General features: G+C 48.2%; 1 protein-coding gene across 1 annotated transcript; it reads left to right on the top strand.

Annotated features, from left to right (window-relative positions):
- The first annotated feature begins 1,364 nt into the window (after positions 1 to 1,364).
- On the top strand, positions 1,365 to 24,334 carry PHACTR4 (phosphatase and actin regulator 4). Its single transcript, XM_009581617.1, has 13 exons — positions 1,365 to 1,410; positions 9,745 to 9,921; positions 10,361 to 10,441; positions 13,574 to 13,738; positions 13,869 to 14,228; positions 17,637 to 18,219; positions 18,931 to 19,154; positions 19,616 to 19,766; positions 20,379 to 20,434; positions 21,323 to 21,384; positions 22,209 to 22,346; positions 23,033 to 23,109; positions 23,723 to 24,334. Exons 1-13 carry the CDS (start codon positions 1,365 to 1,367, stop codon positions 23,736 to 23,738), a joined length of 2,136 nt encoding a protein of 711 aa, XP_009579912.1. The 3' UTR covers positions 23,739 to 24,334.
- Positions 24,335 to 25,168: the final 834 nt, after the last annotated feature.

Raw genomic sequence — 25,168 nt, forward strand, 5'->3', positions numbered from 1 at the left:
GTCTTGGATTTTGTTGTTTCCCAGAATAGAACATTTTTTACTATTGGGACTGCTGCAGTAAGTGAGCTTGTCCTGAACTCTTCCTGGCTGCCTGAGTAATACTCAGCGATACTGAAGTAATGCGGCTGCTGGCCTGACAAGGACAGGGACCTTGAGGGCTGTAGCAAATCTTGGTGCGTTTAAAACTGATTTTTCCTACAGCCCTTCCTACACTGGAGCAAACAAACCTGGATATGTCAGATGGGTTCGAGTTCCTGATTAGTCACTGGTGCGATGCTGCAGCAAATTCCTGTAAGCTTTATCTTTTTCCCTGAGTTAAGATTAAGCTTCTGGATGTTTAAAGGTTTTCCCGCTCCTCTGTGGTGTGGTGTACAGGGGTTGGAAATGATCTGTAGGTTCACTGAAGTCCTAACACAAATTTTGATGAAAAATTAAAGAATCCAAGTGGACATATTTAAACTCTGGAGATCTTTCTTATTGTGATGTAAATGTTGAGGGGGTTATTGTTACCTTAACCATCAAGATGTGGTGCAGGAAATAAAAAATAAACTCTTACTTTCCTTGTTAAATTTAAATTTTCCTTTGTTAAATTTAAATGAAATGAGAAGACACACTCCCTGCTCCTCCCTTCTTCCTGGTAACTTCAGTGGAGAGAGGAATTGCTATGAAATTGTATTTTTATTATACATCTGGCTAGATGCATATCGGTTCAGGCACTCTTTTTGAAATTCCCTTTATTTTCCGGGTAGTGCAGCTCCTACAACAGTTAGAGTACCACGCTTTCTCATTCATCACCGCCTTGGTTTATATTTTGCAGGCTCAGGTACACTGTTACCTCCTTGATCCCGTTTGGGAGGTGAAACCACTCTGTGCATTGGCGTGCGTGGTTTCTCCAAGCCCCTCCTTGAACAAAACACCCTGGTCTCCCTCTCTCCTCGCTCCCAGCTTTTCCCTCTTCTCCCTGAACTTGATGCGAGGAAGGAGCGAGGGGTGTTGATGATTTGGATTATGCAGCTAAGTGGCTGGAGCGTGGCTGTCTGTCTCCTCCCCTTCCTGAGCTTCGGCCCTAGCCAGCTCCGCTCTGGAATGACAGGCCTTCCTGCGTGAAGGGAGCTGGCACGGACGCCTATTTATGAGAATCAAGTGCCCTGCCATGGGGTACGGGGAGAACAGGACCTGCGCTGCACCGTCGGACACCCGTGCCGTTGCCTGAGAGTTGGCAGCCGCCTCGCTTGCCAAGCTCTTTCCCAGTCCGAAGCGTGGATTTATCATTTTAAAGGACTAAAGTGCTCTCTCAGGGTAGACTTTTTTTCCCTCTCTCCCCTTCCCGCCTCCTCCCGGAGAGCTGCTTAGAAAAGAATCTAATGGGGCAGCCGCACTTCTCGAGACCGGTAAATCCAGCTGCTTTTGGTGAGTAATGGAGGGCAAGGGAGACGGAGGAAACTTTGGGGCTGCGGCCGGGCAGGATTGCAGGTGAAACGGAGGAGTCGGAGGAGTGGAATGCGGGGCTTGTGTAACCTGTGCCCAGCTTGGGAGCTGGGAAGAGAAACCAGAGAAATAACTCCATTTCCTTCCTTTCTCTTACTCATGTCACATGCAATTGCTGTGCAACATGTTCTGCTGATCTTTGGACAGACTCTGAGCTGCAGTTTTTAGGGATAGCCTCTGTCTTGCGTGGCCAGGTTCAGGGACATTGGCTTCACAAAGCGTTTGGACAGCGGTAAAATTCACCTGAGTGGGTAGGAGCCAGCCCCGATAGTCTGCCGGGATCAAAGCTGCCCAGAATTGCCTCCTTGGGTGTGATAACACCCAGCTTTTTGGGGCAGCTGTAGTCGTTTTGGGGGGAGAAGGGGCTTGGCAGTCATCTTCCCGCTTGTTTTCTCTCTCTATTCTGCGAGGTGTCTGAGTAACTGGCAGGCTGTAGCAAACACAACCTTGCTTTAAGTCCTGGAAGTAGCACTACTTCCAGAACACTGCGTGTAGGTCAGTGTTATTTCCAGGTCTCTGTCTTAGGTGCTGTTCCCAGCGCTGGGACTGCGACGCACTGACTATAAGAGGAGACTTTACGCATCGTGCCGATCCCTTTTATCTCATACCGACTTGCTGTCAGCTGTCTGGGCTGAGTTGCCTACTCTCATCTGTAAAGTGGAATTATCTGATTTTTAGAGAAGCACTTGACATTTGCACATGTAGAGATCCCCGAGATACGGATTTTTTTTTTCATTCTTTTTCACTTTTACAACTTTGAACTTACCACGTATTTTTAGGGCTCAGATTAAACCAGTGATTCTCTCTTCCCCACCCCCAGTTCAGTCCAGCTAGTCTTGTTCAAGAGTTGCTAAAAATAAGTGGTATTGAGAGAGTGGAAGGGAGAAGTAAAACTTCAGTTGTCTTCGCACTGTCGATGGAGATTAACAGCATCTTCTCCTTGGACTTATGCGCTGTTAGAAGCCGACCTGTTCAGTCTTGGGCTCTGTCTCTCATCAAGCACCAGAGACGGTGGTAATTTTCAAGGGAGTGGGCTCACTTGGTGTAATGACATTGTCCTTTGCCGGAGACTGGAGGCCAGCAGACCTGGTGTTTCTGCAAATGGTCATTTGCTATCTGAAGTCTTTTTTCGTGGCACAGCTAGTATAGTTCCTACTGAATAAATTGTGAACTTGAAAAGATGGTTCTTGCATTAACTTTGGCAGGATGCTGTTGAAAAGAACAGTGTTGTGAAGATTATGGTGATTAGAAATGTACAAAAGTCAGGGAAGCCAAGGGCTGGGACTATTTGAGGCTGTTTTGTGACCACAGTCTTTTATTGCTTTAAGGTCAGGATTCACGTCTTCCCTGGACCATTCCAGAAATGCACATGAAGGTTTTAAAGCTGTTACAGGAAGCTAGAAACATTTACCTGAAGTGCTTTTTTGATACTTTAACCTTAACAGCATTTCCCTCAAAAGAGTCTTTGTTTGCTTTTTGAGTTGTAGCTGTTTGCTTGAAAGCTTTTTGGATTCTTAACTGCCTTGCCCGACACAACAAAGCTGAAGACGAGGGAGCTGAATTATTCTCCAGCCTGTACATCAACACTGTTTTGGCAACGGGCGGGTTTGTTGCAGTCCCACAGCGTTAGCCAGCGAGGATCCTGCGCAGGCTCCCTGTCGCGAGGCAGTTGGTCCCGCTGTAGCCTTAGGTCCGGGCTGTACTGCAAAACACGCTTCTGAAGATACAGTGATGTTAGGGCTATAATGAGCAGCCACGTTCTCAGCAAAAGTTCCTGATCCACCTTTTGGGCTTGTGGTAGCAGAATTTTGGGTGCCTGTGTAACTTAGGAAAATAGAGGTGATTAAGCAAAAGTGTTCAGAGTTGCTGCATGGCATTGAAGTGCCTCATTTGTCTGAGTGCTTTTTAGCTCTCAGCTAAACGTTCACACTGTTTTTTGCTGTAGCGTAGTCTCACTGCTGCAGTTCTGTTTGTCTGTGAGCCTTGAGGCTATGGCAGTGAGACAGAAATGCCTGGTGAGCTCCTTGTGAACAGAAACTCCTGGGATTTGTGGAAATCTTGTAGTAACTACTATGATAAGAGATGGATCAGGTTCTGGGTGAACTGGTTTGCAGATGGAAAGAATCTGGCTCAAGCTCGTGATTTACACACTATGCAAGTCCTGTTACAAAGCAAAATACTGAAGCTTTCTTGTTTCCTTTGCAAGGATTTCTCTTAACGAACATAGAATTTAACAGATCTTAACACCTCTGAAAAGGACTGGGGTAAAGAGCCTGTTGTATTGTAGGCAGTGGCGAGATGTATCTTCTTTTGAAGCTGAAGTCCGCTCCACCAACTCTTGGATGTCTGTGGAGGTATTTCAGGGAGAAAAGCAGCATGTTCTCAGTCTATTCCTAACAGCTTCATTCTGCAGTCCTGTCCTGGGGCTCACTGACCCTTCATCCTTAAAGGATTGTGCCGTTTTCTTCATGAACACTGGAAATCAGTAGTTTTCCTCCCAGGCATACAGCAATATAATATGAATTGTCGGCATCTGGGATGCAATTCTTTGATTTCTTCACAGCCTTCAGTCTTGTTTTGTTAGGGTCTGTAACTTGGATCTCGAAGTGATTTTTAGCTTATGTAACGGTGTGCCAGTTAAAAACAAAATAAACTTCTCCACAGCCATGCTGGCTTTTGATGGTGTGTGGCCTGAGTTAAAATGGTTTAAAAATTCACCAGGACTAATTCTGCAGTGACCTACACTAGATGCAGCTTGGGTTTAATTTTTTTCTTTTAATAATGTGCATCAGAGGTGCCGCTCTCTCATGTACTGCTGCAGGTATCTTCCCTATGAGAAGTGGTCCTTAATGCAGGAAAGGCTTTTTGTTTATTCGTGTTGGTACCTGAAGTCTCTGCTGTGCCTTTTGCTAGGCTGGGTAGTGCATTGCTGTATGAAAGGGTATTCTGGGGCTTGATCTCTGAAGATGGGGGTTAACTGTATTTGCTCACATAATGGCTTTTCCTCCCTTAGACCACGGTACGACCATTAAACCATTACATTTATATGTTGGTATTTCCTAAAGGTCAGCTAGATAGCTGCTTGCTGTTGTGAGTGTCCCGTGTGCATGGCAATGGTGTGAATACGTGTGGTATTTTTAATTGACCCCACGGATCCCGGCTCTGCCGGTTTGACCCATTGAGAGCAGTGGTAGAAGTGAAAGCTTTACCATCTTTAATAGGAATGGCTGCCCCAAGCCTGACAAAAGCTTTGGGAGCTGATGACGCGTGCAGCACCACAGCTACTTGCTGACTGCGTGATGAGCTTGAAGACCAACTGCGAGTCTCCAGCTTCTTCCACTGAAATGGTTTCTCTTCTCTGGAAAAAAATATTAGAGCGGTAGCTCAACACCACCCATGTTCTTGCACAACAGTTTGCACCTCATACAAGGTGCAGTGGGAGAAGAGCTTTTTTCTGCCTGCATTTTAACGGCAAGACTTGAGTGTAAATGTGTGTAGCAATCTGCAGGGGGAGGGTTTGAAAGACCAGCTGGCCAGGCGTACTGATGGAGAATTGCATCCCTAGCTGCTTGGCACTGCTGGAGCTTTCTGCCTTCTTGTGTCTCCAGGCTGTGCCAATTTTGTGACGTTTCCCTAGACTATTTCAGTCTAAACATTTTGGGTTAACACAAATCTGCTGTTTAAACAGCTCAAATTCACCTGCTTGTTTTGATGGAACAGGCTCAGGGCATGTTAAGTGTTTGAGAGAGAAGATCTGAAATGGCAGCAGGCTCTGGTAGCTGGGAGATAGCAGCCAGGGCACAACTCCCTCCCCAGACCAGCGGGGTCCCGGGGGTCTGTCCGAGGCATGGCAGGTTGAGTGCTCCAGGACATCTTCTCGAGGAGAAGCACCCACGCTTGCCTGCGGCAATGTGCAGATTTGCAGTAGATGTTTTATTCTGGAGTTTTTCTTAACCGGGGCAGTGCATTAGGCATGGCGTGCCGGTGTCAGGGTGGGCTCTGTGGGGCTCTCCCTGCTTCAGGGTCGCTTTTCTGAAGTGGGTACTTCATGTAGTTCTTGCAGAAAGGTTAAACAAGGCTGTGCTTTGGCATGGGGACACCTTAGGGACCTGCTTATTGGAAAGCTCTTGACCTTCTAATGAGGACTCCCTGGGATCACCTGCATGACCTCATTTAACCTTTTTCATAAACTTTAAATGCGTTTTCCAGCCTGGGACTGCAGTGAAGAAGGTGAGGCTGGTCTCTTGGACACAGACTTGCCATGCAGGTAAACAGCCGTGGTGCTGAGCAAGGGCTGGGTCGGGCGAGGGCATCAGCTTCCTGACGCTTCCCACCCTTCACTTAAAGTCCAATTTGTCTCTTTTTGCCCCGTTTCTTTCCCCGAGCACTGTGCTGTGGTTCCTTAGCAGTTTTCCAGTGCATGACTCGGATAAGGAGGGGTTTCTGCCTTGCATTGCAAAGCGGCTTAGGGACCCTCCTGTACCTTGTAGAGCAGAGCAAGAGAAGGCACAGAGAATCCACCTTGCCGAGGCTCCCTTCACAGTGAGGGCAGCTTGGGCAAGAAATGTCCTCTCTGCACCATTTCATGGAAATTTGAGCTGGAAATGGGTTGTGAATGGAAGGGAAGTGTCCTTTTCTGAGAGAGTATGAGCACTATCTAATGTGAACAATCACTGAACAATGAGGTTGTTTGAAATACAGATCAGTAAAGCACACCTACAGCTGCTGATCCACCTGCTAATTAGCAGTAAATGTAATTCATAATTGCATCACAACAGACTGTTTTAAATGTCTATGTCCGGGTGGTAATTATGGATGATAAAAGGAAGAGTGCTGTGGAAGGGCATTACAAGCTCTCCTGTGAGCAGCCTGTGCTGCAGAACTGGACAGAGTGAATCCCATTTTGTATCGGGGAGGGAAATTGCTTTCATGGCATCGGTATCACCCGGTGGGCTGTAGCGGTCTCGGGATTTTCACACTGTTTAGTAACGTGTATCGAGTTTTATTCCACACAGAGCAAAAGGGATGGTGAAAATCATTTGGACTGTGGTTTTATGCTATGAAGGGGTACCTGGTATGCCTATCTGCCCCTCTTGCGTGGCGGTTTTTAGACACGGAACTGATTATAAAACAGCAAAAACGAGTGTTTTCATGTTGGACAAGACCTGATGCACGGCACAAGCCTACAAGCCGTTGATAGCATGGCTGATGGAGTAGCATGGCAGAGAAGCAAGAACCGAGTTATTCGATATTGATGCTGAATGTCATTGTGAAACCTAGCTTTTGTATTAACCTGCATGATTGCAATTAATGGCAGTCAGGCACCTGGTGTGAAACTCCACCCTGAGATGGTATTTGATTTGACAGCCAGACCTGGACTGCAAAAGCTGCTGAAAGAGGTTCTTCCGCCTGGACTAAAACTCGCATGTGGGCTCTCCCCCACCCTCCCTGCTTTTAGCTCCTGCTTTGGGGATATCGCGTGTCTCCTGCAGTTTCGGCTTATCCTTTCATGTCCACTGTTCCTCCCTAGCTGCTCGGAGGTGACTGTGGCAGGGGAATGCTTGTTGTTCTCCCTCTAATTGGAAATGGAGACATCACAGCTTGCTGAGGTCTCCGTTCATTAACCTGTGGACCTGATGGTTAAGTTTTCTTTTAATAACTTACGTTGCTTAGTGCAGCACTCTGACGCCTTGGGTGGCAGACAGCACATAAGTTACATTCCTAAGAGCAATTCCGGGAAGGGATATATATGAAGTGAGCTTGGTACGACTGCCTTCAGCGCTGTTGCTGCTCCTTGGAAAGGTGAGGGAAATGCCTTTGCTTGGCACGTGGGATCCAAATTCAGTCCACAGCTTGTGCCTGGCAAGCAGTCTTGCCTGCCTGGTAAACTTTGGAACGCTGTATTGAACAAAGTGAATACTGCTTTTTAAAATTACATGTACAACTCCAGGGCTAATGTTCTAGTCTCTGAAGAAAGTGCCTCTAAACATCCAGACAATTCCTCTTGGGTTTCTGGGAGCTTGCAATGCCATTTTTTTTGTCCCCACTGCCACCCATCCACCCTCCCTCCCGGCAGAAAATCACAGAATAGAGCCACAGAAAATCACAGATCGGTGCTGACATCTTGTATGTTACTTTCCACCCAATTTCTCTCCTGTTATGAAGCCAGATTTTTTTTTTAAGAAGCGGCTCAGATGCTGAATTAATCTTGCTTTTTCAAATAAATGTTGGCTGGCATCAGCTTTTCACTCGTTCTGAGCGAGCTTTCTGTTAGGGGGCTGATTTAAAACAAAAATAAAATACAACCAACAACCAAACAGAAAAACCCCATCAACCACCACTGTGTGAAATCTGGAGTCCCGCGAGTGAGAGGAGAGAAACCTGTACATAGCTGGAAAGGTCATGCATTTTAGGTAAAGTCTGAAATGGCCACAATTAGCTTTGAAAAGACTTTTTTTTCCTGCTGGTTAGCACAGTGGCACTTCCTTGCCACTCCAGCCTCTCTGTAAACCGGAGTCCTGGACTGGCTTTCCTCTTCCTCCGTCATTTGGTTAAAGACTGCGCTTTTTGCATGTGATCTAGATCCTCCTACTGAAATACTCCCCGGTTTCCCTTGTGCCTTCTAGCGTGGTCTTTGTTGCTCTTCTCTTCCCTATTGTTCAGTGATCTTCCATTTCATTTGCGCTCAGACTGAAAAACTGGGGTCTGTCTGTCCTGCTGTGTTGCACAGTGACAGCCTGTCCCCAGCCCAGCCGGCCTGAGGCTGCTCGTGGCTGTGGCTGGGGCTCCCCGTGCTTGACGCTCCCTGGGGTCTGAAATCTCATGCTAGGAAGCACTACAGGGTTGCAGGTAGAGCTCTATCAAACTCAGTTTTTCCTGTTTGGTTTTTTCCCTGTCCTGAATCTGCTCTTCTCCATGTTGACAGGAATCTGCTTTTTCACATCTGGGTCTGTATCCTTGGTGGATAGGCGTAGGATATAGCAGATACGTTATTAGCTCTTTGTCCTATGTGCAAAATGGCTTTCCCCTAAAATTCCTTTCCCAATCTCTTAGCCTCAGGAGATGGGATTCTTGGCTGAACTTTCCGCGTGGCCTACGGGGTATTGTCTTTTCTGCAGGCACGTCATACAGGCTTGTCTGAAGTTGACTGAAAGGTCTTTTGTGATCCCAGGAGGCTTGCAAACTCCAGAACATTTGACTTAGAGGCTCAAAAATAAGACGCGCAAGTGCAATTTGTAACACGGCACCTCAGCCTGCGGTATGTGGTGCTTGGCAGGACTGCATCGTAGGACTCTAGGAAGTCTCGAGGCTCTGTTTTCGATATTGCGTGTTTTCAGAGTTCTGCGATGCAGCTTGGGTGCTCCTGACTTTTCCAGTGCTGAAGTCAAGAGATTATCGGTCTGTAAATTAAGACCATGAAACAGGCCACCAGCTGGCTTCACTTAGGTTGTGTGCACTCTGAATTTTATGTTTTTTTGCAGGCATTGCTAGATTCTGCTGATTGTAAGTGGTCCCTTATGTTTCATCAAATACCCAGAAAACAGCAACATCAGGCAAGCCAGAATTGACAGTCACCAGCTTAACGTTTCGTGCTTCGCAAGTTGTTTCTTTATGAGCTTTTTTGTCGCAGCAAGTTGGGGTTTTTTTGCGTGTCCCTTCCCGCCTCCATGTCCTCCTTGTGTTGTTCTCCAGAGACTTCGAGTACAGTAGGTGGAGCGCAGGCCTGTATTGTGTTGCTTTCCTGTGTAGTTGTTGCTCTTGGCCAGCGTTGCTGGCCTTATTTATAGAGGGAAAAATCAGAGAGGCTAAGTTCTAGCACATACAGCTGCTGTAATGGGTCTGGTAATTTCAGTGTGTGTAGACAGTCATGAAAGTCAGCTCCGGAGTCTGGAAGGTATTTGTGTTCATGTAATTACTTGTGTCTAGCACCAGTTGCTTCCAGCTGAAGATGAGAAACTGCAGCAAAGTGATTTGTGTTCCTGGGGCGAAGCTGTGACACTGCAAATTTAAACTAATCCTTGTTTCATTAGAAAGCCTCGTATCGGTCACCCTTTGCACTGTTAACATTGGAAACCCCACTCTTGTCTCCCCAAGCTAATGTGAAATGCTGACGGGTTACGTGAAGGCATGGAGTCTTGCTACCTTCTTTGCATGAATGTGCACCACCGTTTCCCAGTGTGCGAGGGGCAGGCTGGTGGGAGATGGCAGCTGTTAATCTGCAGCACAAAGGTAACTTGTTTACTCTTTTCTGTGCAGCTGAAGAGGTGGATCACCCCCCAACTGATGCCGGCATGGGGGTAGATGTTTTGGAGTCGGGTGACACCACACCTCCTACAAAGAGGAAAAGCAAGTTCTCAAGCTTTGGCAAGATCTTCAAACCCTGGAAGTGGAGGAAAAAGAAAAGCAGTGACAAATTTAAGGAGACTTCAGAAGGTAGAGTAATCGGGGTGGGTGGGAGTCCCTTCCTCCACTTGGGAAACCTACCATTAGCCATCTGGCTAGTGAGAGGGGCTTGCTGTCACAAGCCTGAGTGCTGACACGTGTAAGAACCAAAATGTGACTTTGGCGATGGGCTGGCACCTGCAATCTCTCCAGAGACACCTTGCCATGGAGCAGTAGTTTCAGACAAACAAATTCCTTTCTTGCAAGGAACCTCCCCAAGCAGCTGTGGGGAGGGAGGGTTTGCTCCACGATCACCAATCTAGTGTGAAGTGCAGGCCTGAACGTGCAGTCCCTCCTCCCTCCTCTTAATCCACGCAAAAACAGTGAAATTTGAAGCCCTTTTATTTCCTCCAGAGGATCCCTTTGAAAAAGTATCTTGAACTTAGAGCTTACCCTGTTTTCTGAGTGCTTTTTTTCAATTTAATATCAGTTTTAGAACGAAAGATTTCTATGCGCAAGCCAAGAGAGGAGCTGGTAAAAAGAGGGGTTCTGTTGGAAGACCCTGAGCAGGGTGAGTCTGCAAATGAACTTCTCCTGTCTGTGTTCTGTGTAGCTGATCTTCCTCTAGCAAAACCTCACCCTTGCAGCCATTCTTTTTTGGGAGACAAATTTGATGGCTCATTGCTAATGTGGTTTCTGTCTGTTTGTCTTGCCCTTCTCAATATGCTCTCTCGTCTGACTTTTGCACCTGGCAAGGAAGGCAGCCTCTTCAGTTAGGAAGATGTTGCTAAGAAAGCACAATGCTGTCTTGGACATCTTCCTGTCTGCTGCCAGTGGGAAGGGAAGGGGTGTTCTGTGTGTCACTTCCTATCCTGTCCCTCTTGTACGTGTCCCACTCCAGCCGCCTCGTCTTGTCCTGCTAAGCTCCTCCATCACACTTGCGCTCACCATCTCCGGCTTGTTCTGGTCGCACTCCAGACTGCACTCTAACCTCAGAGCTCAGGTTCGAAGGCCTTAGGCTTGGAAAAAGAAACCAGTTGATGACTTTTGAGCTGCCTGGGTAAGGGCACTTCCTCAAAGGGTTATAGACGAGATGCTTCATGGTATGGTGTCATAGTTAGTCATGGCTAAGCTTATTGAAGCTTGCCCTGCTGTCAAAGAAGTCTTCTCCCCTTTTCTGTCATCCCTGATGTCTCTGAGTTGGGGCCATCCTGCTAAAATGACTTTTCATGCAGATCAGTTCACCATCTAGTCACCTGGCTGCGTGTTGGGTGATGTGGGTGCAAGGGAGGGGGCAGGGACATGTGGTGGGAGATCAACCAGCCTGTCTGGGTGGCAGCGTGGTCTTTGGCTTAGAGCAATGTGTAGGTGCACCTCAAAAGACATACTGCAGAGGCAGACTTAACCTAATGCAAATTTCAAGCTTCTTCTAAGACAGATGCAAAGTGGAAAAGTGGAGGTGAAAAAGTGGTTTTCAGACCAAACCACTGAAAGCAAAACTGAGAGGAAAAGTCTTAACATGGTTGGTTGCAGCTACACTGTAATGAAAGCCACCTACAACTACCTGAGGGTGTAAATGCTGGGCTGGAGGAAGAGTTCACTTGGGTACAAAAGTGTATGAGGTCACAGGATGAAACTGTGGTTGAGAGATCAAAGGCTTTGGGTGACAAACTTCCAACTAGAAATGACAGAAGAGAGATCTTCCGAACTGTAAGGGTGTGACAGAAGCCTGGCTAAGAGATGGAATTATTTTCTGCTTTGAATCATCTGATCTGGCTTAAGAAACAGAAGATGGCTACAATCTGGACAAAGTGCAAACCCAAGGTATGAGGGAGCAGTCAGTATTGTCAGGAGGGTTAGATTAGAAAGCGTGTATCTTAATGTCTTCTATGAGTTTAAGACACTTGGGCAGTCAAAAGATGGTGGTGGTAGGTTATTGTGTTTGCTTGCAATTTTAACACCTGCTCTTACAAGGTCAGTTAACTTTCTTAGGCAAGTTCTTAGGGGAAAAAATGCTGGAAACCCTTTTGAGATGAGTGAGCAAGGAGGTAGGGAAGAGGTATAGTGGAGACTTTCAAACCCAGTGCAGCTGGGAGAGGAGGCCCTCCTGCTCTCTGGGCTGGCGGTCAGCAGGTTGTGCTGGGCTCGCAGTAAGGAAAGAAGATAGTGTTGGACTGTCTTAGCCTTGAAGGAGATCACTGGGACTGAAGTCAAGAGTAAGATGGTGTGAGAAGGCCATCAGGAGCGTTCTGCACATGCTGCAGCTCCCTGCCAGAGAAGGGCATGCAAGGTTTGAATGGTAAGGAAAGCTAGATCATACTGTTCCTGTCTCCCTTGCTGGCCAGAGGCAATTGCTGCTATAAAAAGCTCCAGCTCATCTCTTGAGTTTCAGCCCTGGCTGGGGAGGAAACTCCCTCTTGCTGCTGTTTGTACTTCCTGCATTTCAGGGAAGGGCAGCTAAGCAAGTGAGGCAGAGCTGTCTTCCATCTCCTCTCAGGAACCAAGGCTGTTTTTTGCAGAAAAGAGAGCCTGGGGAGCTTTCGGCTTCTTCGCACCTTTGCTTTCAGTTTCTAAATAACGCCAAGTTAGGGAAGGGGAGGTAATACCTTGCGGGGGAGAGGAGAGGTGAAGAGGGCAGTGGAATAAATCATCAAAAATCGGAACAACAGAGCATGCTGGGGTCTGACACCTGGGGGGCCCATGATGCCATACACTGCAATTGCTTGAGAGATGGTAACCTGAAAACGCTAAGGGTTTTTAATCAAATTGGTGATGTATCTATTCAAGTTTTCTTGAGTTGGAAAGCAGTCAAGATGGGCAGTGCCCCATTAGAGTGGATGCTAAGTCTGATTTTGGGAATAATATTATGAAGAATTTGTCCTGTCAGGGCAATTATAGAGGCAGAGAATGGTTGAGTATTTCCTCATTGTGACTAGGGCTTTAAGTGCTCTCAAAAGCATGGGCTGAAAAGAGGATGGTTTTTTTTCCAAAAGAGGTCTTGCTTCTAACATTTGGGAAACTCCATCTGTAAAAACACAAAATAGTCCAGGTGAACTACATCAGATTCTGGAGATGTATCATTACATCTGATTAAAAGGTAAAAGAGTGAGGAAATGTGCCTTGCTGTGGGATGTTTGGGGTAGAGCAGTGATTTTTGTGCCAAATTCAGGGTAGAGTTTGGAAGAAGGAAAATAGAGGTGCTTCAACTAATTTTAAGACTTTATCAAAATCTATTCTTGCATGTCCAGTAGATTACTTGGCTAGTGTTGGATTTTGTATTGCAGCAGAGAATTTGTGAATGCTCTATAATGGTGGATAGATACAGAAGCTGCTGGAGGTTTTTACCTGTCATTGCAACTTCCTTGGGCTGAGGCGCAGCATTGGGCATTCTAATCTTAAATGCAATAGCATTCTTTCTAAACAAGGTGGTAGATTAAGAGACTGCCGAAGAAGAAAAATTCTTGATGGGATGCAGTGCTGTACTGTTTTGCTTGCTGATAATGAAATCAAGGGCTCTCAGCTTCAGCTAGTTGGTGTTGCTGTGCTCTCCTCTGCAGAAAGTAGACTGAAGACCAGCTGTTTCAGAAGGCAGAGAGAAGTTGGTGCGGATCGATGGCAGTTCAGTGAGCTCAGCCATGTCTCCTCCGGCTCGTGCTTTCTGAGTGTTTTCTGTTTGCTTCTCTCCCCTCCCATCCCCTTGCAGATGGTGAAGAACCAGATAAGCTGAACCCACCTGCACTGAAGAATGGCCACACAGTCCCAATTGGTGGTCCTGGGGTTTGTAACCTGGCCAGCCAGGAGGAAGAGGCCACAAAGCCATCCAGCCTTAGGAAGCCTGTTCCAGCTGAGGAACCAAAGAAAATGCAGGGTAAGAAACCAGATGTGTACAAAATTGGTTGCTTCAGATTCTCCCAGGACCCGTTTTGAATTCTTATCTGATTATTCCCACCCCGCTCTGGGCCTTCCAGTCTCTTAAACCGAGCTGTCTCACTTTGCAGGCTCATCCAGCAGCCACTCTGGGCCCGAACTGGAACCACCTCAGGAGCCGTATGTTCCCAGACAGCCTCTGCTTCCTCCAAAAAGACCTCCCTCCACTTCCCAGGAGGCAAACGAAGCACAGGCGAAGGATCCAACGCCTGCCAGCAGCACTGCAAAAACTGCACCCTCCACCACAGCCCCTGTTGCGGCAAAGACAGTCAATTCCACAGCTGCCCCTTCCCCAGCCCCCAGGACTCTGCCCCCTGCTCTTGCCAGTGCCAACACTACTGCTCCCACGAGTACAACCAGCACAGCTCCTGCCAAACAGCCTCCCGTCCCTCCTCCCAAACCTGTCAACAGAAATAGCAACTCAGTAATAGGTAAGTGCCTCCGTTAGCTGTTTTTTGTACCCTGGGATGTTCTGGAGCCCTTGCTTTGAGAGTCTCTTCCCTTCCTAAAGGAAGATTTTTAGTATGATGTAGCAAATGTTGTATCACGAATGTCTGACCATCTTTCCTGAATACAGTCCAGTTTCGACTCAGAAGATCTGCCAGTGTTTAACCAGGGCACATGTGTGCTGAGAACAATGTAATTACTGGAGTCTTCTGCCGTGAGCCATCCAATCTGTCAGACGTGCGTGTTTCCAACAGCTACCTGCAGGAAGGAATCCCTGCCTGCTTTTGGCAGGAGCGGGAGTGGTGCAAGGAGAGGGGAAGGCATTTCTGTCAACTGTAAGAGAGTGTCTTTGGATGTTGATGCTTCACTGAGACCTGGGATTCAGCTGTGGACAGCTGGGATTGGTGGATAGTATATGAGATTTTTGCTTTGCGAGACTATGGTCGGTGAGAATTGATGCTTTCAGCTGGCCTTTGCAAAAAGCAAAACCAAAGAAATCCACATCACACCAAACAATGTCTGTTATGGCTGTCACCGCTGGGCCATGTCGTTTCCACTTAGTGCAGAGAGGCCAGGAGCTGGCAGGGATAATTCAGACTTCCCTGGTTATACTCAGGCAGCTTCTCTAAGGTCTGTGGCTAGGGTATTGTCATTTTAGTCTTGTCCTCAAGTCTTGTCCCGTGGATGAATCAGCTCAACTGTAATTTGAGCTGAATCTTCCCACTTAAAGAATTAAATGTCTTTATCTCTGTAATTTTTCTAAGCAGAAGATCTGGGGAGAGTTTCTTAAAGCTGAATGAGTCCCTTCTTTCTTTAGGAATTTTAGAGGTCTTAAAGATGCGTCACTGCTGGAGTAAATGAGACAACTCCCATCCAGTCAATGGCCAGCCTGTTCATATTTCACAGACCACCTGCTAATCTTTGGACTGCATTAGCAGAGGCTAGTCCAGATCAGGAGAGGGATTCCTGGGCAGATCAATCAGACAGGTCTGCACTATTATCACAGAAACTGGAGGCGTTACCCAGGTGTGGTTTGGGAGGCAGTGGTAGAAGCTTAGATCGTGTGCAAGTTACCATCTGAAGTAGCCTGGGTCACTGCTTTCAGTACGAACTGCATCGCTCTGTTCTGCTTGGGGCTTCTCCTTGCTCTAACAGGTTTTGCAAGCAACCTTGATATGGTGTTAAACACTCCTGTATGCCAGACCAGCTTGATTAGTCTGACCATGCCGGAGCACTTGATGAAATACTTTCTTGTTTTCTTTAAGCTGCTTGCACACATCACAGATGGTATTTGAAATGCCCCAGTGCTAATTGCAGGAGGTACTTGTGGAACAAAAAAATGTGGCTGGAGACAGCAGTCTATCAAACATATGTTCAGACCCAGCCTGCCTCTCTCCCCAACAATACAGGGCTGGGCTCAGTGCACCTGCGGCTGCAGGGGTGTGGAGGAGAGGAGAGCAGCCAGCCCCTCTTTTGTCTCCTGGATGAGAATGCAGATGCAGAAAGAGGCTTTGCAGCTCTCTGCAGGGCCGTGCATCCAGCACGATGGAGCTGTAACTGCGGCATGCGTGCAGTCATTGCCGTGTGACCCTTGTTTTGTTGCTGTGGATAAACAGCAGCAGTGGAATTAGCTTCCTGAGCTCTCCACAGGTCTTTGACGCATGCTCTGACTCGGGCATGTGTGTGCTTTTGTGCTGCTATTATAACCTAAGGCAGTGGAGGACTGTTAATGTGCAGATCGCCCCTTTGTTCCCTCGTGAAGATGTTCCTTTATGTTCATTCTCTGAGCAGTTCTGGTGTGTCTGATGCGGTAGCTGAAAATAAGGCTCAGGAAACACTTGCTTTTGGGGAATGGGAATTTAATCAGCATCAGCTTGAAAAAGCAAGCAGGGCAAATGGCGTTGTCCGCTGGCCAGGAGCTTGGTGGCAGCCCTGGTGTTGGTGCTGCTGACAGGTTTCAGGAGCCACAGTTTCTGTAGCCTGGGCTAGAGCACCAGATCTGGCTGCGGTGGCACGTCACAAGAGGTGGTGCCAGTCGTTGCACTGGGTTTATCACACTAAAGGGAGATGGGCTGGCTCGGGAGGATGCTTTGAGCAGCACCCAGCCCTTTTCTGTCTCCTCTCCCTGCTGCCAGCTACTTGGTCCCTTTCAAAGGTGACTCGAGCCTGGTCCTGCCAGGCTTCGAGCACTACTGAGGAGATACTGAAATCCCTCTGGGCTGAAGTTGATGGGAGCTGAGGGCACTCGGTGTTTTGCACAATCTGGCCCTTAATCTACAAGGGGAAAGTCTGAAAATGCTAAACATCCCAAAAATGTGCCCACCTCTCTCCAGTTATGCAGCCTTATCTGGATGAAACACCCCCCGCTTGCAGCACCCTCTTGTGGTGTCTGGTACGGCGGATTCCTCCCAGCTCTGTGCTGGGGCCACTGCTGTGTGACCACCAGACGATCCAGGTGAAATGTGCAGTGAATCTGATCCTCTTCAAGCAGGTGGGCAAAACCTTACCAGGCGCAAGAAGCCATGTTAAAGGCTACAAACTTCTAAAGCAAGAGCAGTCTTCACCGGTGCAACTTCTTCCCTAGGAACCAAAGGGTGTTCTAGGAACCTGAGATTACCTGCTGCAGGCATTTTCTGTGATACAACACGGTCTCCATTTCTCCCTCTCCCCCACACAGCAGACAAACTCTATGTAGACTCAAGGCTCTTAAATATTTTTGGAAGTTTTGCTAGTTATTTTGTAGTTGTGGAGAAGCTTATGTGGTACTTAAGGAGCAGAGTGCAGAGGGAGTAGAGCAGAACTGCATCCTCAAACAGGCAGGAGAGCTGCTGGCAGCAAGGTGTTCTTGGGCTGGGTCTGGCATGTGAATGGAATGGAAAGGGGGAGAACGCATTGCTGTTGCAGTTCTGACTTTTGCCTTTGAGTGAGACTTCCCAAAAAGTTTTTTAATGTGCAAGGGAGCCATTAACACAACTGTAGTCTGGGGTGTCCTGGATGTCTCGGATTCCTTTGCAAACCGATGCTGTAAATATAGCCATAAAATGCCCTACATACCTGCATTCCTTGGCTGAGGCAGCGGGCTGATCTGGGTGAGCTCCATCTGCTGTCACTTGAGGGCTGGTGCTGTTTCTCTCTCTCCAAAGCAGCAGGATGCACAGACCTCTCCCAGCCTGCTTGTTTCTGGCTGCTCTCCCAAGTCTTACCTTTGCTTCAGGAAGGACAAACTACAGGCTTGCAACCTGGTTATTTCTGGCACCGTGTTCTAGCAAAAAAGCAGCAGAGATTGCTTGGTCCAGGGCTCTGAGTGCTTTGCCATGCTTATTCCATCCTGGTGAAGGATATCTGGAAAATGCTCTGTTAAATATAGTGGCTTTTGTGCGTTTTATTTTCAGCTGAACTTTCTCAAGCAATGAACAGTGGTACAGGCTTGTCCAAGCCTTCCCCTCCTCTTCCACCGAAGAGAGGCCTCCTGCCTAACAACACGTCAGAGGCAGCTATCACTTCCAAGCCCCCGAACGACAGGCCAGTGACAGCTAACCGCCCCGCACTGATACCGATGCACATGACCTCTGCTTATCCGCCACCCTCGCCTTCGCCGCCGCTGCCCACGCACATACCCCCTGAGCCTCCGCGCATGCCCTTGCCTGCCTCCGCCCCTGTCTTGGACCCTCCGCGCTCCCTGGATCTACCCAAAGAGACTCCTCCTCCTCCTCCTGAAGACTTCAGGTCCTTGGAATTGTCAAAGAGGATGGCAGAGCAAGGGTTTGGTGAATCTCACATGCTGCCTCGCCTGCCCCAAATCCCATTGCACATCCGTATCCAGCAGGCTCTGGCCAGTCCTCTGCCTGTCACCCCGCCTGCCGAGGGGTCTCACAGGGCTCACTCACTGCTCTTCGAGAACGATGGCTTTGGAGAAGACAATGGCACCCTGGGCAGGACGAGGTCCCTGCCTGTCACCATCGAGATGCTGAAAGTGTGAGTACCTCCTGTACATGTGTGCAGTGAACACCTAGCAGTGGTGTGGGTCACGCTGGGCTCTGGCATGTTGGTGTCGTACTCCCTACTTCTGCGAGGCTGTGATGGTGAGGAGGGCTCTGGGCAGGGCTGGCTCCTTTGCTGTTTTTTTGCAACAGCCTAGAAACCATTTTGCCTGTTGGCTGAGTCTGTGTTTCAGCCTTTTAGGGGACCAGTGCATCTTGCCCATGAAATTAACCCTGGTTCTGGGATTTTATTGCTTACAAAGGGAAATGGGTTCCAGACTACAAACACAGCCCGATGCCAGGAATCCAGGCCTGGCCTGTCTTTAATTGCACCAAGACAAAACAAGGTCCTGGATTTCATCCATTTGTGGCCTTCCTTAGCCTTTCATTTTGCAAAACAGAAGTGGGAAAAGGACTGTCTTGTATTATAACAGAGTTGAACCTGCAAGTCCCAAAGTAGGGGGGTGAGAAGGCTGTTTGGTTCTGCAGAGAATCTGCCTCTGGCATTTCCTCTGCCAGAGCTCCCTGTGCTTTGGAGAGAGGGAATGGTGCAGGATTGTGGGGCGGCTCTTGCATCTCTGGTTCCTGGGCTGCCCCCAGACCTGCCTTCTACGTGCTGAGGAGAGCTAACAAGGTGTTGATCTCGGGGGTATTCCCCAGTCCCTGTGGCATGTGTTAAGAGATGTAATAGTGTGCCTCTTGTTAGTCCAGATGATGAGGAAGAGGAAGAAGATGACCAGGAAGAGGAGCAGAATTCGGGCCCTCGTGTGTATATTGGAGATGTGCCATCTGTCACGGTCATCCCAAAACTGGTACCCCAGGTCCTGCCGGAGGAGCAGGAAGGAGATGAAGGGATGAGCGACTCTGACTCGGAGGGGCCCATCCTGTACAAAGATGACGAGGATGAGGAAGAAGATGAAAGCCATAACAGTAAGGCTTTGACATTACAGCTGGCTTTTGTCTCTGCTGAACTCGTGCCTGGCTGTATTGAGATTTGGATCAAAGAGCTAGTTCACACAGTGCTTCAAAGCAGCTGGTTCTTGGTTTCATGATGTACCACATGTCCTCTTCCTCACTTTTTCAAAGGCTCTGCAGCCAAACCTGTATGCTCATCTGCTGAGATGCACCGCTCCGGTTGCAGATGGCTCCTGCAACAGCTTGTGCTGTCCCACCCCTTCAGGTGGGATAGCATTAGGTGAGCATGTGGGCATCACGCAGAAATGCTGGCGGCTGCTGTAGTGTGACTAGCTCTGGTTAGCTCTGGAGCTGTAGTGCAGAGCTTTGAAAGCAAGCTTCAGGGGAGAGCGCAACTGCCAGGGGCACGTGGCTCGTATCGTTGTGCTCAGGCACTGCAGTTTTCAGTTGCGTCCCGTTGCTCTTCCTCCCCACAGGCACACTGGCTAACAAAGTGAAGAGGAAAGACACGCTAGCTATAAAGCTGGGGAACACAACCATGCCACAGGAGGAGAAGATTGTCTTCCCTCGGAAAAGCAAAGAGGAGTGGAACGAAATTCGGCACCAGATTGGGACGACGCTGATCAGGTATGAAGAATGGAGGAGGGGTGTGTGAGGGGTGGGATTGGACAAAGCTGTTGCCTGTGCTGGAATATGATGGGTGGTTGGGCACTACTGCTGGATCAGGGCTGGGAGGCTAAGTATTGCTTTTCCCCCTCGGTTATAAAAGTTGGAAGTTCCTTCTGGAGTTGAGCAATATTCCCTGACAGGCCCCTGTTTCCAGATGTTAAACGGACTGGGAAAATCCTTGAGGGGAAAATCTCAAGGACTACAGAAATGTCACTGCTGTAAAATATGGATGATGTATAAAAACGTGGACAGACTCTGGCTGAGTGCTGATGCGTTAGGTGGTGGATTAAGCTGAGGCTGTTGAGAGTCCAGGCTCTGCCATCTCCTTGAGTTCCCTGTAAAGTTGCCTCTGAGCTTTTGAGAGGCCGTAGCGCTTTCCAAACCTGTGCCTGTGGGTGAACGGCTGTTTGAGTGGAGAAGAGTGCAAAACAGGGCAGCAGTGGTCTCCACTGGTGAACGAGGGGTGTCGAGGAGGCTTTCCAGTGCACTGAAACCAAGCAGTTGTATTCTTCATCCCCTACTGATGAATGGCCAGATAAAATATTACGCACTTGTCATGCTTTTCTTTAGGCGACTGAGTCAGAGACCAACAGCAGAAGAACTGGAGCAGAGGAACATACTTCAACGTGAGTAATGCTTCTCTAGTGGTCCTAAGTAATAAAATAAGTTTGCCTTTAACATCTTAGTCCAGGCGTACCTAGAATCTGCTTGAAATGTAGTGGTGGAGGACTGTGTTTTGGTTATATCACTATAGTAAAGCAGTTCAACTAATTTTTTCCCAGTACTTCGTTACTGTCAGAAACTGGCTCTGGATAAAATCAGACCTTAGCGGTGGTACCAAGCAATACAGTTCAAAGCATCATGTTATAGAAAGGCTACCTGTCCCCTGCCTGACACCTCAGGGAAAAGTATGTGAACTGGTTAAAACTCTGATGTTACACAGCAGGGACTGTTAAAGGTGTTTTTGTTTGGGCTGGACTTTCATTTGTGGTCCAGACATTACAGCGTTGTATCGCATGATCCAAAAAGCAGCAGTTTGTTGCTCAGTCAGTGGTGTTTCTCTTGGCCGTACCTTGCTCTGCAAAAGTTTTAAATAAACATCTTGAGGAAAGGGAAATGTCAGTTCAGGAAGTTTCCATTTAAAATATTTATCTGTGCTGTTGTTCTCTTTAAGCTATTAGTATGATAGCTTTGAGGAGGAGCAATCTGCAAAGTGGCTTGGATGTATTTTGACAATATGGCCATTAATCTTTGACATACACGGGGCTGGAGAGAATGACTCATTCGTGCTGTGTAAAGGCCCATATTGCCACTGTCAGTCAGGGGGTGCTTGGTGAGTAAGGGTATTGAGTTGGACTGCGCTCTCTGCCTGTAATAAGTGCAGACACACCACAGTGAGCTTTCAGATATGTAAATAATCTGATATAGCTCGATACTTTCCTTTGTTCAAGTCCAGAAAGTACTTTTCAAAGCCTGTGATGCTTACCGGAAAAATTTATTTTTTCCCTTGGCAGCGAAAAATGAAGCTGACCGTCAAGCTGAGAAGCGAGAGATCAAACGCAGGCTCACCAGAAAGGTACTGCTGGCCTCCGTGCTGTGATCGCCATCTGGCAGAGCTGTCGGGGATGGTGGTGGCTATGAGCACATCGTAGGTACCTTGCTGTGGGTGAAGTCACGGGGCTATTGTGTAAGTGTCCCCAGTGCCCTCTGACTGCAGTGACTTTGGAACGTGGACTGTCACCAACGGTGAGCCGTTGGCACTGCAGCCACGTTTGTCAGTGATAGATCTGAGCTGGCATCAAGCGTAACAAGCTAGATGAGAACTAAATTTGGCACCTGGCACTTGAAAGGTTTCCTGGTGCTGGCCTGGCTGTTTTAACACAGTACTTCAGTGACCACGACTTTCACATCAGGTGCCCCAAAATCCATTTCTAAAGTAACAGCAGTGTGGGAGAAGCTGAGCAGAGCAACAGCTGCTTTTACTATTACGTCTGAGTTACTTGTGGTTGTTACTCATGTCTGGGAAAAACTTCCCCGGGGCCTGTGGGTATGAAATGCGAGTGGTGCCATTGCTGAAGCAGGGAATGGGCTTGCTTGGTTTAGGGGTGTCACGCGGGGCTCACTCTTGTAATGGCTGTTCCCAAACCCCTCCGTGTCGTCTTTCTCCTTGGCAATGTGGCCTTGGTTCTGCCCTAGCCTGTCCTCATGATCCGAACGAGATTACGCTGTCTGTAACAGAGGGTTTGCCTATTCCCTTGCAGACTGCGAGCAGGACCTAGTGGTATCTGTGGTTCAGGCCCAGTGAGGGAACTGGTTTTAATTTTGCTCGGGATGCTTAGTCCTGAACTGCTTTTGTGGACAGGGCACAAACTAACTTCCTTTGTTCTTGCCGGTGTTCAGCTTAGCCAAAGGCCTACAGTGGCAGAGCTGCAGGCCAGGAAGATCCTGAGGTTTAACGAATATGTGGAAGTAACAGATGCTCAAGACTATGACCGGCGAGCGGATAAGCCATGGACAAAGCTAACACCAGCTGACAAGGTAACAGGGAGTGCCCTGTCCCCGGGTGTGGAGAGCGGAGCTAGATCCCATGCAAAAGGGCGTGAGCCAAGGAGATTTGCTCTGTTCCTTTTGCTTCACCTCTGCATCTTCCCCTCCGCCACCCCACCAAGCACCACCAGTGTCCCTTCACCCACGGGTGCTGTACCCAGCCCTGCTTGCTGTCCCCTCCACGGTGACGTGGAGCCCAAGTGGGCACGGTCTGCATGCCAGCGTGGCCTCTGCCTCAGCTTCTGAGTGATACAAGAGGAGGCGAGATGCAGGGCGTTGGTCAGAGGAGTGCAGTTCCTTGCAGGTTGAGGCAGGCCTAGGCAAGAAGCTGGCAGGGAAGCAGTCTGTTCTTGTCTTCCCCGGCCACTTGTGAGGACTGCCCAGCCCTTGGTGGGGAGGAGGTGGGGCAGATTAAATGCAGCCTAGTGTGAATGGACTGTGAAAGCTGGGGTGGCTGCTGCAATCTGAGCTCCTTCCTTTACCAAAGGAGCTGTGGGACTCAGCCCTGCGTATCAAAACTGCTCTTAACTCTTCACCACTGAAAGATGGTACAGATCAGCCCTGAGCAGGGGTGTTGGAGGTACAGCACCTTCTTGCCAGGTCTGAGCTTACTTGGGAGAGAGGGTAATACATGCCTTAGCAGGAGATAAAAAAAAAATATCTCCCTCTTTGTGTAGGCTGCCATCCGGAAGGAGCTGAATGAGTTTAAGAGCTGTGAAATGGAAGTCCACGAGGACAGCAAGCAGTTCACGAGGTGAGTGAGAACACATTACTCAGAGTTTCAGTCTTGTTGGGAGAGCTGTGCTGCAGGGGTAGTGCTGAGAGGCAAAACGTTAAAACCTTAGAAGAATGACCTGTACAGCAGTTGGAGATTTAATGTCCCTTTCTGCCTTGGTGGTGTTGGGTGACTGGAGGAGTAGCAGACATGAAGTGGGTTGTTCTTCCTTAAACTGGGGCTTCGATCTTGGAAACTCTCAAAGTCACCAGTGGCTGGTTTGAGGTGTCTCTGAAACCAGTGTGACCTTGCAGCTGGAGTGTGCTTTTCTGGGGCTAGAGACACATGCAGCAGGAGCCACAGCCACAAAACACCTTGGTAGTTAGCTCAGACATTATCTATGAAGTGACATGTGGATCATGGTCCAAGTGATTCTTCCCCCGCAACAGTTGCTCTGTGTGGCTAAGATGGATGTTGGTAGAGCACAAGAGCTTTCTAAGGCAGAGGTGAAATTGTTTGATGTTAACAGCTTCACTGAGGGCTGAGAGTTCAGAGATAATTCAGTTTACTCTTTTTGGCCATCTGTAGTGCCTCGGTAACCATTTAACCTGAATTCCAAGGATGACACTTGGATTTTTCACTTGGCTTTTAGGTACCATCGACCATAATCTTCCAAGAAGGGAGCAAGAGACCCAAGAGGACTGGAAGTTCTCTGCGTCCCTCTCCTAGGCAATACAGCGAGGGTGGAACCTCGGCTCTTCCAAGATTTGCCTTCAAAACATATCCAGAAAAGGGCTTTCGGCCAGGGAAAGGGGAATCCTGTCTGAATGTAGCATTTCACTGGAACAAACATGTCTCGAGTGCCATCAGGCTGGAACTGAACACTATACCTCGCGCGGCTCAGCAATACGCCTCTGCTCCGGCGCCAGCATCCCTGCCAGGAGACCATGCACATGTGAATGAATGGTTCGTTCCCCAGCACCCTTTCTCAGCCCAGACAGGCCCAGTTCTCAGCTGTACATACTCCTTTTGGGGTGCAACTCCTTCGTTTCCTCCTCCTTACCAAGAGGAGTGGGGCGAAAAAAGGCAGCTCTAGTTGGAAAGCTGAGGAACGGAGAGTGGATGTGCTAAGAAGCACGTGTGTATATTAGCTGTGTACAGAGAACCCTGCACAGATGCTGACCTGGCAGACAACTGACATGTGACTCGTAATTTTTTGGTTTTGCTTGCGTCTCTGTCATGTCCTTAATGTCCTGAATCACTACTGACCAACGGTTTGTTGTCCTGGAAGGGAATTGTATAGATATTAACATATGCTGCATCTTTTTGTAAAAAAAAAAAAAAAAAAAAAAAAAAAAAAAGAAAAAAAGAAAAACCACAACTTAAATGTATGAAACATTCCCTCCCCACTCTCTCTCACACTTGCTGTGATGTTAACAGATCTTGTCTTGAGATATCTAGGCTTGTTTAACAAATTGCAGAACCAGGAAATGACTGTTGCCTTTTTAAAACTTTTTAATTTGGGGAAGCAGTGAGAGTAGTCAATTCTTTTTATTGTGGCTTCCTCTCAGATGTTTTTTACTCTCCCAAATCAGGGTGAAACTTGCCTTTTCTTATTTTTACAGCTAAACCTACTGGAAACTTGATAATTTCACTGTGTGGGTGGAAGGGAGGGGAACAAGAGGTTTTAAAAAGTGACCTTAAAAAGATATCCTTTCTCTTCTGAGAATGATCTCATATTGGTTCTTCCTGAATGTGGGTGTTTTTTAAAAAAAAAAAAAAAAAATCTGGTATTGGCCACTGCTGTATCATGCACAAAACCTAACCCATGTGTGAGATGCCACTTAACGTGAAGAAGGGAGTATCGCAGGACGAGGAGGGTGTGCGAATGGAGAGAAGGACTTGCCTTGTTCACAAATCCCTCTCCTTTGTTGCTCGGGGTGGGCCTGGCGGTGCTGCCTGTGCCTCCGTGCTGTGCCAACACCCGGGATGGGGCCCTCACCCCGGGCTGCCTTCGCCCCGTGGCCCTGCCCGCGGGAGATGGCGGGAGGGTCTTCCCTCACAGCTTCCCCCTGTACAGTAACGCCTGTAGACTAAA

This window comes from Fulmarus glacialis, unplaced genomic scaffold, assembly GCF_000690835.1.
Source record: "Fulmarus glacialis isolate BGI_N327 unplaced genomic scaffold, ASM69083v1 scaffold19267, whole genome shotgun sequence".
Taxonomy (NCBI): domain Eukaryota; kingdom Metazoa; phylum Chordata; class Aves; order Procellariiformes; family Procellariidae; genus Fulmarus; species Fulmarus glacialis.